This window comes from Pseudopipra pipra, chromosome 21, assembly GCF_036250125.1.
Source record: "Pseudopipra pipra isolate bDixPip1 chromosome 21, bDixPip1.hap1, whole genome shotgun sequence".
In the NCBI taxonomy this organism is placed as follows: Eukaryota; Metazoa; Chordata; class Aves; order Passeriformes; family Pipridae; genus Pseudopipra; species Pseudopipra pipra.
In genome coordinates this window covers 204,764-221,265 of record NC_087569.1, presented here as the reverse complement: position 1 = coordinate 221,265, position 16,502 = coordinate 204,764, and the positions used below count along the sequence as shown (strand labels likewise).

Here is a 16,502-nt window from a genome sequence, read left to right as displayed (position 1 = left end):
TGCCACCTTTGTGCACTATCCTACATTTGTTTCGGATTTTGTTTATCTCATGTGATCGTTTACATCTAACTGTAGAGCAAATGCAATTCCAGAGCCAGGAAATAAAACTGCAGCTGTCTTGAAACACTTCTACTCACCATCAAATAACACTTCTATCAACTGTCCGAATCTCTTCTGTGGCCTTAAGAGACATGGACTCAAGCAGACCAAAAACATGTAAAACAAATAAAGCATGGCATTGCACTCAGAAAAACTGTAATGAGTGACTTTGATCCTGCGTCCACCACAGTCCACCCGCTGGCAGACCACAGCTGCTGCTGTCATGGCAGGTTTGCTCTGTGACAAGGCTCTGACCCATCCTGCATCCTGGAGGGACACCCAGCAATGGTCACCCCCCCCCAGTGATGCCACGTATTGCTGCTTGGGATGACTCCAAAGTTACAATCCTCTGGTGGCTCATGCTGAGCTGCATTTAACTACACTCAAGCCAGGATGCTTCTTCTTGTTGGTTTCTTATGCCAGGATTAGTTCCCACCGTGTCTCACCTGTGCATGGCTCTCAGCAGGCATAAAGCACAAATTAAAAATGTGCAATGGTTAGTAACAGCAGTCAGGGCCATTTGCTTCTGCTGCCAAACTCCAGAGGTGGAATATACAAGGCAGAAATTTCAAATAATATCCCTCAATTTATTGCCTTGTTTCTTATATGGGGCAAAGTGGCCCAGGGTGTGTGGAGGAGCCCAGGGGTTTCCCCAGATGCCCTCAGCATTGCCACTTGCAGTGGCCAAGCAATTTGGAACCTGTGCAGCCTCAGCAGGATCAGCCTGGAGAGAAGGAAGCGCAGGGGGGACCTTCTTGCTCTATACAACTACTTAGAAGGACAACTACCTAGCCAGGTGGGGGTCGGTCTCTTCTCCCAGGTAACAAAAGGAAATGGCCTCAGGTTGCACCAGGGGAGGTTTAGATTGCATGTTATGGAAAAGTCTTCACCAAAAGGGAGGTCAGGCATTGGAACAGGCTGTCCAGGGAAGTGCAAGAGTCACCATCCCTGGAAGTGCGAGAGTCACCATCATGCCACTCAAATCCCATTCAAATCCATGTGGATGTGGTTCATAGGGATGTGGTTTAGTGGCAAACATGGCAGAGCTGGGTTAATGGTTGGACTCGATCTTAAAGGTCTTTTCCAAATGAAACAATTCTGTGATTCTATTGAAGGAGCTTCCTCCTCCATAAGGCATAAAAGCCTCCCAGAAAGCCACAGAGCCGTAGAATGATAATCATAAAATCATAAATAGTGAAGGACTTCAATGGATGAAAATCTTTTCCTGGTTTAGACTCTGGTTAAACTCATGCAACCCAATGCTTCTGTGCCTTTCCAAGACCTGGGATGGCAGGAGGCTGGAAGGGAAGGCTTGGGAGGACCTCACCTCTTGGGAGGCCTGAAACCTCCTTCCTTCTTAATGCAAATGCACTTCAGCTCCAGAGCCGACAGGACTCATGAGTGCAGGTGCCTGGTGTTCAGCAGGGCTGGTTCCCTCTCCTCTGTCACCACTGCAGTTCGGTACCACTCCTCTGGCAGCTCTGTACATGGATTTTTACAACTTTGATTTAAATTAAATGAAGCATTAAAACATTTCAGACCTCTTGACTTCAAGCACTGGTGACACTACGGATTTACTTAGCAGCCAAAGCCTGACAAGGTCTGTCCAGGGGTGCCCTTCTGCCCTTACTCTTACCTATAAATGCTAATTATCAATACTATATGTAATAAAATAAGTACTTTTAAGAGCAAGGCAACACTTTTTATTTTTATTTAAAAAGGCCTTGATGGCAGGAATATAGTGTAAAAATCATTGGAAAAACTAAAAGGCATTGATACATATTGGAATATACACTTTTTACATAAATTACATTTATTTATTTATTTATTTATTTATTTTCTCATTTGAGGTTCTTATTCGGTATTGAGGTCTAATAGTTAATAGGTCCTGGGATCTGGACGTTTAGACCACCATAGTCTAACATGTACATGTTCATGGGCCATTGCTGAAAGAGAGGGAGAGAAAAAGAAGGCAAAAGTCTCTGTTAGGACACAACACAAAACCATGCATACATCAAACCTCTGACATGTTTCGACACCAGCTGTTGCTCCCACTTTCCAAGGAGAGGAGAAGAACCAACCCCAAATCAAAACACCATTGGCAAACTTGACAAAAAAACTTCTAAATTTGTATTTCTCTTGCTCTTTTGGGGGGGAGTTTTATTTTGTATCATCCACAACCAAAGCCAAGCCCTGAGGGAGTGCAGCTGTATGCATCTCCCTGATTTGTTTCCTATTTTTGTGGGTTTGTGGCATGCTGAAGCTCTGCATCACTCCCAGGACCGAGCTGGAGGTACACCCGGCACAGCTCAGATCATGGGGAACCACTGGGTCCTGCCAAGAGGTGCTACAGGCCCGAGACGATGCAACCAGCATCTGTGTTTTAACCCAGTGGGGTGGGAGAATTTGCTCGAGTCTGTGTGCAGCTCACGTGTGGCTCCCACTAAAGCTGAGCACCCCCATGGCACCCAGCAGGGATGTGGGAGAGCCCCAAGCGGTGGCAGACGCTTTGGTCTGCTGACCTCCCCCAGAGAAACCCAGCAGGAAAAGGCAGCCCCACAGGTGTGTCCCCTTCTTTGCCAAACCTGCTTGTGCCATTTTACATCACACTTAATAGTGTTTGTCAGGCAGAGGGAGGTGGTGACGGTTCGAGAACAAAGAGCAGCATCCAGAAGCAGAAAGATAGGTAGGCAGTAACCCCCCTAATATTTGGAAGGCTTTACCACAAGTGAGATCTGATTTGTTGATGATGTAGACTCCATATTGGAAGAGGAGGAAGAGGAAGACGAGGAAGAGGAAGATACCAAGTTTCCTTCAGAGATCCTCTTCCGCTTCCGTTTGGGAACACTGATGTCTTTCTCTGCAAGGAGAGAGGAAAGGCGTGAGGTGTCCAAGCCCTGCAAGTGGCCCCAGCAATCTGCTCAGCCTCCATGATCTGGCACAGAGCTGCCAGCTTTCCTCACATTGAAGGCATGCTCTTGCTTGCCAGATCTCCCTTCTCTACAAAGCCACCTATTTTCATAACACTAATAGGATCATAATTTTCTCTAGGGTTGCTAATTCTGACACATTTGATTAAAACTGGCTGAGATTTATTGGGGAGGATGGGATAGAGAGAGAAACACATTCCCAGTGATCACAGAAACCTTGTTTCCTTAGAAGTTCAAGTGCTAAACAATGGATCAAATTTAACCAGTGAATAAATTGCTCATGGTGAGTAAATTGCTAATGGGAGAGAAATAATCACATCCTCCAGAATATGCTGGAAGTTTGAGACGAACAGCCCAGTCTTCCTGCAGCTCACAGAAGTGGAATCATTTAAGAGGATGGTTTGCTAATGAACAGATGCTTAGCCTACTGAGGTAGGATCTTCTCCCCAGCCGGCCCTAGGGATGTGGGAGGTTTGAACACCACCTCACAACCTCCATCCATTTTGCCTGTGTATTTTCTCTCCTGTAGAGCTGGGAAAGCCAGTTATGTCCTAGCCCTTCCCTTACCTGTTTGTTTGACCTCGGGGCAGATTTCAGCAAATGGCCTGTGGAAGAGACAATGGGTGAGTCAGGCAGATGCTGTTGTTTCACCCTGTGTGCCTGCCCATGCTGGGACACAGCCCAGACCCCAACCCTGAGCTGCCTCCTCCAACACCCCTTTGCACGGAGAGGGGACTCAGAGCATTCCCAGTGTGCCCCAGAGGGAAGCAACCTGAAAGAACTCAGCTGGGTCTCTGAGTTTCCTGCCCCCATGTCATGTCCCTTCCCAGCATGATCATCACAAATTGCACAAGAAAGAGGGGAAAAATCAGCCCTGCTAACCCTTTGCTGTGCCTACCCACAGGTGAGCACCTCCCTGCAGCACAGGACAATGTACATGGTGGCTCTGGTGGCCCTGTGGTGAGTTACCCCACTCGTGGCTGAAGAAGCAAAGACAACACTTAAAGAACAGTAACCTCCCCCATCACAAAGCTGGGGGGACTTACTGGAGCTGGTTTATAATCACCATCCGAATGCTCTCCCGTGCCTTCAAGATCTTCTCCAGCCGATGAATGTCATAGGTATTGGGATTTCTGAACGGGATATCGTCTGGCAACCCAGTAACCTCCACGGCATCAGGACTGTCCCTGATGAGTTTATAGGGCACCATGACAGGCCGGTTCAGGCCCAGAGCCTCTCCTGTAATGGTAGAGCAGAGGACAGCATACCAGCTTTACCCCAAGGGGCTCCAGACCCAACCAACTGAAGGACCAAGAGCCCCAGGGGACTTTGGGAGGCCATGGCTGCCATAATGCCTGACCTTTGCTGCAGCCACGCCCTACCCAGCTGTTTCACATCTACTTGCCCAATTTACTGTCTGCTCTATTAGCCTCCATTTAGAATTCTGCAGGAGCCTCAGGTGAGTTCAGAGCACGCCCATTGCTGCACTTGCACCAGCAGCTGGACCAGCAGCAGCAGCATGAGAGACAGCCCAGGACAGGGGGCAAATGGGAGAGATTTGCCCATTTCCACTTCCCTCTAGGGGATCACTGGGGTGGATATCACTGCCATGCCTCATCATCACATCACAATCACATCACTGTTGCCCATTTTTTTGAATCAGTTTCTCTCTTTGGCCTCCACAACATCCTATGGCAGCGAAATACCACAATTTAATTCCTTGTTGCATTAAAAGCACTTCCTTCTGTGCAATTAAACCTGCTGCTCACCTCTCCAGATACCCCTTCAGTTCCTACTTGGTGGGGAGCAGTGAACATCCCTCCCTCCTGTGCTGGTTCTTTCTGACTGTAAGAGCCTGTTCCCACCTTGTGTCTCTGCAGCCCAAAACATGAAGGTGTGAGTGGCGCCTCAGCCACATTTTTGGCTTTCCTCACAGAAAGTTGTGTCCCTGGAGCCTACCTGGCATCTTCTGCTCCATAAACAGTGCCAGGACCATGAGAAAGCAGGGATCTGCTGTGGGCTCAGCCCTCCCAAGGGTTGAATGGATAGAGATGCTCAGAGCATTGGCACCAGCCTCCTGGGGCGCTGTGCCCATAAGCTGGCACTTCCAGTGACACAAATCCACCCTCAAAGCAGCACACAGCCCTTGCTGCAAGCAGCACCCCAAAATAAACAGGATTGGGAAGGGTGAGCAGCCTTGACAAGAGGAGATGAGAAAGGACAGCAATGACATTCCCTACTGCTTTGCTATGAGTTTGGCTATTTTCCTTCTCCCTCAGGCAGTTATTTTGGGGAGGGAGGCTAGACACCACACTGAAGCTGTGGGGTGCCACTGAACTGCTGTGGCCTGGTTGTGAAGCCCTGGGGACTCAGAGGCTGAAAAATAACTGCACTTACACAAGCTGTGCCCCTATGATGGCAAGGGGCAGCCAAGAGCAGAGGCAGCCCAACCTGCAGGGTCAAGATGCAGGGTCATGCACCCTGCACTGGCTCCTACAGTCCCCCCACCCCCAGCTATTCCTGCTGCTCCTTTTCCCAAGGATGGGTGGAAGGAGAGGTTTGCTGGGTAGCACAAGGAGCCTGCAGATGGCATTTTCGAATTGGCAGTATTCTGACCTCCTTTTCCACTGCAGCTTCAGCAAACTGTTCCCCACACATGCTGCATGTCAGGATGGGGTTCCAGCCTTGCTCTCAGCCTGGCAGGCAGGGGCTGGCACAGGGCAGCACACTCAGTATCTGGCTCGTGCCAGATCAGGACATGTTAAAAATGCATCAAAGACTGACAGCAGACTGAACAAATCCTGCTTCTGTACTGCATTTTGCCATCCTCCTTCCCCTTGCCAAGGATGAGCTGTCAACAAGCAGGTCACAGTCCCACCTGCCAGAAGCAAGACACAGGGATGTTCCTGGGGAAAGGCTGTAACGTGGAGCAGCAGGATGGAACCTGCGCTGCGGCAGCTGCGGTGTGCTCAGGCTATAAATAGAGGCCTTTGGTGGAATTAATTTTAACTACAGCTGCTGTCAGCAAAACCAGGCTCCCTCTGTGATGCACGCAGGCGGAGACTCACCGTATTTTTCATTGAAAAGCTCTTTCACTTGCTCTCGGAGAATCACCTTCTCTCCGAGCCTGTTGGCATCATCCTCATCTGCAAAAGCAAGGACAGGCATGAACACACCTTGTTTCCTTCTGAGCCCCTGGAAAACTAATCCCACTGTCAAAATGCAGGCCAGTGTCCCTGTCCATCTGCCTCAGCATGGCCTGGGGACACCTCAGAGGTGCTGCTCTACCCTTGCACCCTGTGATGCCTTTCAGAGCTGTGCAAAGCAGCTCTAAAATGTTGACAGATCTCCATTTGCCATGCACTGCCATGGCTGAGAGCATTTTACGTCTACATTGAGGGGTGTATGACTAGAAAATTACTAGAAAAAATGCAAAGCAATGGATGCTCAAGCCCTCAGTGCCGTGAATGCTCCCACGAGTGACATCAAGGAACGAGAGAACACTTTTATGGTTAGACTCTTAAGTACAGTATTGTTTTATAATATGTCATATAATCAGCTTGGTTTTACTAGCTTTTTCAATTATCCTCATCATGCTAAACAGTTTCTCCTCCATTCTCTCATTTCAAATGATGTGTCTAATTCAGTAGATTTTTACCCTCAGCTATTTAGCATCCTCAGGAGGCTCCAGGACAAACAAGTGGGGTCACTACAGTCCCCTTCGATGCTTTTTTACCCCTACAGGTATAAAGCACCAAGTGAACGAACTTTATCTGCCTCTTGCTGGAGTCACCCCTCCAGTCCTGAGCCAGTTGTGATGTGCTGTGCAGGATCAGCTCAGTGGGGTCTCCTTCCCACATTCTCTCCTCCCAAAGAGAACCCTCACTGCATCCAAGGCAGGCACTGTCACCCTGGCTGGCAAGCCACTGGGTAGACATCATGGAATCCCTGAAAGGTTTGGGTTGAAAAGGACCTTAAAGACCACGCAGTTCCAACTCCCTGCCACAGGCAGGGACATCTTCCACTAGACCAGTTTGCTCTAAGCCCTGTCCAACCTGGTCTTGAACACTTCCAGGGATGGGGCAGCCACAGCTTCTTTGGGCAACCTGCCCTCACAGGGGGGAATTTCTTCCCAATATTCCATTTAACCCTGCCCTCTGCCAGTGTGAAGATATTCCCCCTTGTCCTTTCACTTGTTCAAAGTTTGTCTCCAGCTCTCTTGGAGAGAGTAGCCCTTAGGTACTGGGAAGGGCTCTAAGGTCTCCCCAGAGCCCTCTCCTCTCTAGGTGAACACCTCCAGCTCTCCCAGCCTGTTTCCATGGCAGAAGTGCTCCAGCCCTTGGGGTATCTTTGTGGCCTCCTCTGGACTCGTTTCAACAGATTCAGGTCTTTCTTGTGTTGAGGGCCACAGAGCCGGATGCAGTGCTCCAGGGGGGGTCTCACAGTGGGTTTTTATAGCATCAAGGTGAGCCCTGTAAACCCTGGCATGAGGGATCCAAGCATCCTCTGCCTCCAGTCTGAAGCTATTTAGTTTCATTTTAAGCAATCACATGATTATGATTTTTGATTATTTTGAGCACATGATTTTTGTTTTGATTTTAAGCAAACAAATGGCTGGCAGTTTTGTTTTAAACACAAGGTGAAAACCCGTCGCGAGTCCCTCAGCATGAGACTGAGCCCAGCATTCAGCACCCCTGGCAGAAACAACCCCATCCCACACCTCGGCCACTCTGCTGCTGCAGGTGCTGGAGAGAAGCTGGCACCCTTAAACCTCTGCACTCTGCTACTGCACAGTACAGCCTCAAAAAAGCCTCTTCTCCACCTGAAAAACAATTGTTTTGCCTTGATATAACTAGGAAAAAACAAAAAGACATTTCTGCAAAGAAACCCCAGGGCCAAGTTGTGCTTCAAATCCAGAAAGGGCAACAAAGCAGCTTGAATGGCATGGAACAAAAAATAAATAGAATAGATGAAACTTAAAGGTTGTCAGGGAGCTCTGATTTCAAGGTGATGCCTTCCAGCGCTGCTTCAGAGGCCGTGGCAGGCGAGCAGGGGCCAACCCTATAGGCTCCCTCTGTGACTTCCTTGTCATCGATACTCAGTTTCTGGGCTGTATATACACACCCGTGTGGATGTGTAGATGGTAGCAGACAAAGAAACACCAAAATTCAGTGTTCTCACTCATGTAATTCTCTGGGACTGAAAAATGAAGCAGCTCTTTCCTTTCCGCTCATGCCCCAAGCGATGTGAGTGCCAAAAACAAGATCCCAAGGGGTTTTTTCCACCTTGCAGTGGGCAGTACTCATGAATTCCCATCTAAGGACACAAACAAATATGAAAAACCTGGAACTGAGCATGCATAACAGAGAAGCCAAAGAGGAGGCTCTGCCCAGTGGCGCTGCTTCCTGGGGACCTGCCCCTCTGTCCCAAGTCAAGAGAGATCTCCATGTCCCTTTGACTTTACCCATTTGGATTTGGGAATTAATCAACTCAAGGAAGCCACTGCTACTCCTGAAATGTGCAGAGTCTTTCCCATCAAGCAGGTTTATCCATGCTGCTGGCTTCAGCTCTGTGTTATCTTTTTTTTTTTTCCCAAAAAGTAGCCAGTTGATTAACCTTTTTTCCCCAGTCCTACTTGCCTGAAGCCAGGAGCCCTGGCCTCCATAGGCCCTTACATCCATATGGTCACATTTTTAAAGCACCATTTGCTTTTTTCCTTGTCAGAATTTGATGTTTCTTTGAAAAACACCAAGTTACAGTTAGTAATTATTAAACTGGGCTTTAGGTGTCTGCTGTTGGACAACAGGATCCAAATCACTGCCTATTCTTCTAGTGACTCAAAAAACCCACACAAAACCAAATCCAAGGTATCCCAAGGATAAACAATGGTTCTGTGTTCATGATGGCACGTGCAGAGCCTTGATCTTGGCAGTGAAGCTGCAGCATGGCCAAGCAGGGTACCCAGTGGAGCCTTTCTCCTTCCCATGCCACCAACAGCATCCTTTGAGTGCTGCTCCAGGCAATGCCCCTCCTCCACTGGGCCACTGTGCATGGGGTAAAAACTTTCTGTTACTAAAACACGTGTCATGAAGCCTGTTTCATGAGGAAAACTGCCACTGCCCAACACATCCCACTGAGAATGTGGCTTAGATCCCTTCTGCAGCCAATCCCAGACACATCAAAGAAACACCCAGCCACGGCAGGATGCTTACAACAGCCAGGATCTGGCCCTTACTCCTAAAAGAATTCTTTCCACCTCAAGCTTCCATGGCTGCAATTCAGTTATACCCCTGTGCAAATCCAGAATAAACCTGCTGTCTTTACTGAGGCTATTCCGCAGTAACTCAGGTTTAAATGCAGTTAGAATAACCTCAACACGTGTATGTTTTTAAAATGGAGCTATAAACTTGACACCTAGACACGCAGCCAGAATTCCAGCTGGTTGCTTGCACTACAGCTGGATCTGCCTTGCCCTGCCACAGGTACAGGCAGAAGAGCTCTTCCTTACTCCTGTACATTAGTCTTCATCTTAAATACCCCAAGCCTTCATGGCTACACACCAACCTTGGCCCAGAGTATGAACTAAAGCAAAGCAAAAACCCCCCAACCCAAATCCATGCAAGCTCTCTGTTGAATGGTAAGTGGATTTTTAACAAACTAATTGCTGGGACACATGGATGAGCTGAGGAGGACATGGCAGAGTGGTTTGGCTGGAGCAGAACTGGCTCTGATGCCCAGGGACTACAGCAACAGCGCTTAGAAATGCAGAGAGAATAATAACAACAATAAAACACTGTATCATTCAGTTTGGAGTATCACAGGGAAACAGAGCAGAGAGGAAAAAAAATACCTGAAATTTGGGGGGTTTGGACATTTTCATTCCCATATTAAAACGCAAGTGCATTTCTTGTCTGCTACCATCTACGACGCATCAACTGAGCTACGTACCATTCAAGGCAGCGTACGCTTTTTCCAAGGATGTTATCCGTCTAGGGGCTACAGTGCAAGTTACCGGAAGACAAAAAAAAGAAAAGAAAGAGAAAGAAAAAGAGAGCCATGAGTGCTGCAGCTTGGTTTCTTGGTCACAAACTAAAGCAAAACCCAGGACAACTCTGTCCCTAGCAGCTTAAAACTCCTCTGGTCCTGAGGCCCCTTGGCACAGAGACACTTTCGGTAGCTAAATAACTGCTGGGTGAGCTATTTAGTGGTGAGCTGGGCTCTCCGCCTTGCAGCAGCACCTGCTTTGTTTGGAATGTGTCTGAGCCTGTGAGCATCCCTTGAGATATGCTGCACTCCTGGGCAGCTCAACGTCCACACATGCCCAGGGATGCACGGTTGAATGGCAGCATTTATGGCATGTGCCAGAGCAGCAGCGGCTGTGCTGCACGGCTGTTCCAGCACCAGAGGAGAAAAAAATCTGAGGTTAAAGCAGATGAAAAGCAAACAGGGAATTTGTGTCACTTCTGCAGCAATGGGGGAAAACAGGAGAAAGAGGAGTCCCTAAGGAGAGGCTGGTGCTTGCCACTGACTCCAAAGTGACGAGCGATATCAAAAAGAAATTAATTTCCTGGTGAAAAGCTGCAGGGACAGGGCTAGGGCCAGGATTTGCATGATGGGCAAAAGGAGGAACGAAGCAGCTCATCCCATTGAAGTCACAGCCACAGGGACAGCCAGTGGAGAAGCTGAGGCTGCAGCATCAGGGCAAGGAAGGGGCTCAGTGGGGAGGCTCTTACTGCCAAGCTGCAGTGCACTGGCACTGGCAAACTGGAGGGGATTGGGGAGAGAGCAGGAGCATGTGTCCAAATTTTCTTAACAGAGGCATAAGTAATCTGAAATAAAATACATATTCCACATTTCAAGGAGGCTCAGGAAAGCAGCCACTGCAGCACAGTGCTCTGCTGCTGCCCTGTGTGGGGGATGAGAACCCTTCGGTTCAGTGGCACCAAAGGAAGAGAAAAACATGGGGTTCTGCCCAGGGCAATTGCACGCACTGAGCTTTGGGCACAGACCTCAGACCCTCATAAGCTGGGACACTGAGCTGGGCCCTGCACCCCTGGGCTGCAGCAGGACAAATCCTGCCATAAGTGGTTGCAGCACTGCCACTCGCTGTCACACAGCAGGATCACTGAAAATAAGTGATGCTCTCTGCAGCCTGGTCTCCCAAATCGCTGGTGACAGTCTGCTTGAGTGGGCACCCTGAGGGCAGCACCCATAGCACTAAATGCTTATCACAGGGAAAGAGATGCAGATGGATTATGCTGACGCTGGGAAAGCCAAGTTAGAGTCCAAGCCAAGAGGGAACAAGGTCCTGGCATGACTTCTGTCAAGGAGGAATGGAGACAGGAGTGCAAGCAGACTGCAAGCAGTGAGGTATAGAAACATATGGCAGCATCTTTCCAATACAGATCAGAACCAGTTTAGGAAGGGCAGTACTGCATTTCCTTTGGTTGGCAGCAACTCAAAGGTTTTTGCAGCATTTGAGGGGAAGATTTCAAGACACTGTTATGAAATCATGCTGGTTAAGAAAGATAATTAAAATTTCTTGTCCTGCTAACCCACACGTGCTGAGCCTTAACCATGGGAAGCATTCCACCAGGCTCAGGGCCACAATGCTGTGAGGTATGGACCGCATCCCAAAGTGCTGGACCACAGCCAGGATGGAGCAGTACTCATCTCACCCTGTGATAAGCACCCTGAAAAATGGAGCAGGGGGTCTCTGAAAGACCCAGCAGGATATAAGGGTGGTGGGGAGCAGGAGGGAGGTAAGAGCAAAGTGAACACGAGTGTTGGGATGAGCTGGGCGATGGTGCTGCCTTCTTGAAAGTGAGAGGATGCCAAACACATAGGCAAATGGGAAAAGCAGACCAAAATTAGGGAAAGAAAAAGGTGATTGGAATCACAGACAGGCTTTGAAGCTCCACACCTACTCACACTATCTGCTTGAATTTTCACCTTCAGACTAGAAACAGTGAAAAATAATTCACCCCGGGCCTGGCTGCTCCCATGAGGGGTAAACAGGGCAGAGGGGTAAAGGGAGAGGCACACGGACCTCAAAAAGCAACCTGGTGATGGAGTAAGATGCGCTCAGCCCCATCACTGCTTTCCTGTTTTTTTTTCTTGCTAGGAGTTTCTAATGCAAGGCACATCTCATCAAAGTCTTGAGGAGGATTGTGCTCTTGTGATTAAAAAAAGATATCTAAAAAGGATGCCTGGATGTGTGTTTTTTTTAATTAAAGAACACTGCCTGCCCTACTTTATTAATTGGAGTATGGGAAATAATCTATCAGGGTGGTAGGGAGCTTGGGGAATAGGACAGATGTAGCTGGTGTACATTTTCAATCAAAGGACATAAAAATTAACATACAGAAAGATTTTTTTTATGTGTGTGCTAGACTACTTATGCTTGATATTTTTTTTCAAAGGCTCATATTAAGCCAGTTTTGTATCTCTGTGCCTCAGGAAAGAAAAAGAGAAAGATAAGCACAGTGTTTATAGCACTGGAGCTTTACCCCTTCTCACTCCTGTTAAATGGTGAAAGATCATTCTGCTTTCAAAAAGGGGTTTTGAAGGTCTTTTGCAGAGCAGAGACCAGACGTTTTTAGTAGTCCGGAGAAAAGACACTGGAAATCAAAACAAAAACCTCTGGATGCCAAGAGGATTGTGCTTCTGGGTTAAAGCCCTCAGGGGAGTCACAGAGGTGAAGTGCTGGTACCAGTGGTCTCAGGGATATTGTCCCATCTTTGAGAAGCTGCAAACCTGCACTGTGGATGGGTTTTTTTCAAAACACCAGCCTCATTCCCCCCAAAATCCACCTCCTTCTGCAAACAGCATCCCTGAAGGCACAGCACCCCCAGCTGCTTCTGCACCAGCAGCTCCCCCCATCCCCATTTCCCAATAGAGGGGAGATACCACCTCAACAGATAAACTACAGATTATCTTGAGAAGAAAGCACTGAGGTGCTCAGATCATACTGAAATCCTTTTCTCTGTTTCTGTTGCACTGAAAAAACGGGTGTCCACAAAAGAGAGAGATCCATGGTCCTGCTCTTATTGGGAATGCTCTTTGCAATGCAGGAGATGCACAACTTTAAAGCAAATTAAACCCCATAATTTAACCCAAAGGCAACTAAAATCACTCCAAAGTGATTTTTTTAAAAATTATGTTAAATTTCCCCCTTTCCTTAAAATGTGTACTTTTCATGTGATTTTTGGCCAAAGTGATCCATAAAACCCATTAATTTCCCTTACCTTTATAAAGTCACCTCCTGGGCTTTCCAGTTTTAGAGACCTCTGCAATACCATCCTGCTTGGGAGTAACTATTGCTTTCATTTTAACCCTCCTCTATGAAATAAAAGTGATTTTTATTGATTTTGTTTTAAGGCCAAGCACACTGCTGCTCATTTTACATGGCAGGGCTTCACTACACAAGACTGAGGTAAAAAGGATGCTCTTAAATTTAAATTTTTATTGAACTATGGCTAGTTGGAAATCATTCATTTTGTTAAGGCAGATGAAAAGCGATCAAAGCCAAGGCAGTGAGTGTACTACTGTGTTGCCACCATCAACTTTCGTGTAATGGCATGAAAAAGCAAATGACAGGTTAATTGCTGCCAGTGGGGATTTTTCAGGGGGGCAAAATACAAATAGCTCTTTTCTCGAGGAGATATTCCAATAGTAATCTGACTACTAGAAAATCATGATAGGTCCTGTAATTGTCTCTGAAGACTTGGCAAGTATGGGAAATAATCTATAACAAATTGAGATGTCAAGTAAGGAAAACCCCTCATCTGTGACTCCTCTTATTTAAGACCTCAGTGGGAGGAGAGAGACTGAAGCACCGAGCCTGGCAGGGATGCTGCAACCTGCCGAGTCTACTCAGGGTACCACAATACACATAATAAAATATATCTTTAGGTTTGCAGAAGGGCCAGTCCATGGGGGGAGCATTCAGCTGGAGAAGGAGAGAAAAAAATGTTGTGCGTCAAAAAGAAAATCAATTTCCTCTCCATCTCTATTTATCAGGCTGCATCTTCCAGTCAGGTAGCATGTTGAAGTATTTGCCTTCTGATGTTCTCCTTTGTTAATGGTGTGATTTGTGTCAGATCAGGGTCTCTTAATGCAATTACACTGATTATGGTTGGGGAATGGGAAGATATCTGCTGGAGGAGCAGATACATAACCATGTAATTCTGTGGAAAACAAGAGTTCTGCAAAACTCGTGTTTCACTGAGAAACTCATTTAAGGTCTAGCTACAAGTCTAAGGCCAAGGTCTGCAGAGGTCTTGAGGCATCATTGGCTGGAGCCTACACAGGGACACAGAAGGTGAACACAAAGACCATGCCTGAGTTTTTCTGACAGTTCACCTTTTGTTAGAGCTCTTTCTGCTGTTCCAAATAAGGGTATATAAATGTTTTCCTCTCTGCCATATTTGTCTTTCCTAAATTGTGCCATCGCCATGGAGGCTGGCCAAGGAAATGGAAAGCCATGAATAAAGATGACAAGGTTCTTTGCACCCAGCTGTGCTCTTCCAATAGTTGTGATTACAGACATTTAAAATCGAGACAGGTTTTTACCCACATTTCTGATGGCAGCTCTTTTTTTGGGGCAGCCTAGAAATGAGAGACAAAGCTACTGCGGGAATACACAGTGAAGGACACGGTTCTGGGATGGTGATTTGAGCAGCTGGGTATGGAGTGCATCCCAGACACCTTGTCCTCTCTTCTGCCACGACTTCCCCAGTGTATTCGCACATGAAATTCCCATAAGCTGGAGTGGGCTTTCAGTGCCACGCTGCTGCAGCCCAACATGGACCCTTGTGGTTAACCACCCCTTCCCATGACCCTCCCTTGCCACCAAACTTGCCAGCTCATTGCAATGCAGATTTATTTTAAGAAAACACTTAAGAAAGTGGGTGTTTTCTTAAATAGAAAACAGATCCCTGCCCTAGATTAGCCCTTGAAAAATGCCATCATTTCAAGGAAACAGCAGCAGTACCGATGGGTGACACTAAAGCCAGCTGTCTCAGGCAACAAATGCACCAAACAACAACAAAACTAAAGTGGGAAGCCCAGGAAAGTGAAGTTGGGACAACCTTTCTCCAGCTGATAAAATTATTGCTTGCCATCCACAGTTTACAATTCCCTGACCACCACTAAACACCTGGCAAATACATTGCTTAGACAAAAAGGCATCATCTCTTACCAGGTTTGGGGATAAGTCCTTGAAAAGGCCTGTGAAAAATAAGAAAAAAAGGAGATTTAAAATGAAATGGTACTGGGAAGCCAGCATGCCTGGACAGAACACCCTCCTATGGCCCAGGGAATGCTGGGAATCAGCTTGTCCTTCACGTGCTGTGGCATGACTCATGGGGGACCAGCAGGCGCTCTGTGGGGATGAGATCCCTGCTTGGGGCAGCATGTACCCTGTTGGTAAGAAGACAGGCAGCATGGTCCAGCAAGAGGGTGATGGAGCCACTCTTAAAAGTCCATTTTTTTCCCCATGTCACCTTAGTGTGATACACAGCTAAAGTGCTTTTCCCCTCCCACTTGTGTCCATCCCCTCTGGATGCAAAACTAAAAGGACCCCGCTATGAACAGGCAGTGCTAAAGGACTTCCCTGCACCAGCAATTATCTGCCTCATGCCTCCTAAAAAAGGGGCTGAGAGTTCTCTGCTTGCACATCAATCGCACCGAGAACCTTTTTCTCCTGATAGTGCCTGCCCCACCATCTCCCTGGGCAGCAAGTGGGAGGAAAGAGCAGGAGTGCCCATTTCATGGTCCCCTCCTTTCTGTTGACCCTAGTTGTCAACTTAATTGCTGCCTTGGGGGGCTGGAGGCACTTACAGTATTTACAGACCTGCCCCACTGAGGCTACAAAGCAGAGGCTGCATTTAGGTGGGCTCCCTCCTCTTCCCCTTCATGGGGCAGCTGACACTTCTTGCCATGTACCTCGTCACAGTGAACTTGATTTTATCAGCAACAGCTAGTATCCTCTCCAGGTTTTGTGAGCCGAAGGTGCAGGGCTTCCGGAAGGGGATCCCAGGGGGCAGTCCCTCTATAATCACTGACCCTGGATTGCTCTTGATCCGCTTGTATGGCACTTGCACAGGGTATTTAATCCCCAAGGCCTCACCTGGGAGAGAAGAGAGTAGTAAGTAAGCAGTGAGTGTGTGGGATGCCAGGGATACCATTTCTGCCGAGGCTCTGGCTCCATCCCTACCTCACCAAGGCACGGAACAACGTGGGCTGACCTGCTTGAGGCACGAGGTCAGCATTAGATCAAGGACCAACATTTTCAGGCTGCCTCCATGATGGCAGTAGAGGGATCCCAAGACAGGCACACATGGGCAGCAGAGCTAGTGGGGCCGAAGAGAGGTATCGTCCTGCACAATGATGACCATGTACTGCAGTGGGAAGGATGGAAAGCTGCTGCTCTTTGCTCTGGGACATTATTTGGAGATAACTCCATAGGCA

At 47.8% G+C, this 16,502-nt stretch overlaps 1 protein-coding gene across 5 annotated transcripts in view; it reads right to left on the bottom strand.

Annotated features, from left to right (window-relative positions):
* Positions 1-1,779: 1,779 nt before the first annotated feature.
* Positions 1,780-16,502, bottom strand: part of GTF2IRD1 (GTF2I repeat domain containing 1) — a 71,862-nt gene continuing 57,139 nt past the window's right edge. For 2 of the 5 annotated variants that reach the window (XM_064677577.1, XM_064677579.1), the window contains exons 20-27: positions 15,978-16,161; positions 15,232-15,260; positions 9,978-10,025; positions 6,098-6,175; positions 4,076-4,268; positions 3,597-3,634; positions 2,823-2,959; positions 1,780-2,045 (exon numbers count right to left, since the gene is read on the bottom strand). In XM_064677577.1, coding sequence (XP_064533647.1) covers positions 1,971-2,045; positions 2,823-2,959; positions 3,597-3,634; positions 4,076-4,268; positions 6,098-6,175; positions 9,978-10,025; positions 15,232-15,260; positions 15,978-16,161 — 782 coding nt within the window. In that variant the 3' untranslated portion in view covers positions 1,780-1,970. Of the gene's footprint in view, positions 2,960-3,596; positions 3,635-4,075; positions 4,269-6,097; positions 6,176-9,977; positions 10,026-15,231; positions 15,261-15,977; positions 16,162-16,502 lie in introns of all 5 variants that reach the window. The other 3 variants (XM_064677578.1, XM_064677576.1, XM_064677575.1) reach the window with 3 other exon arrangements.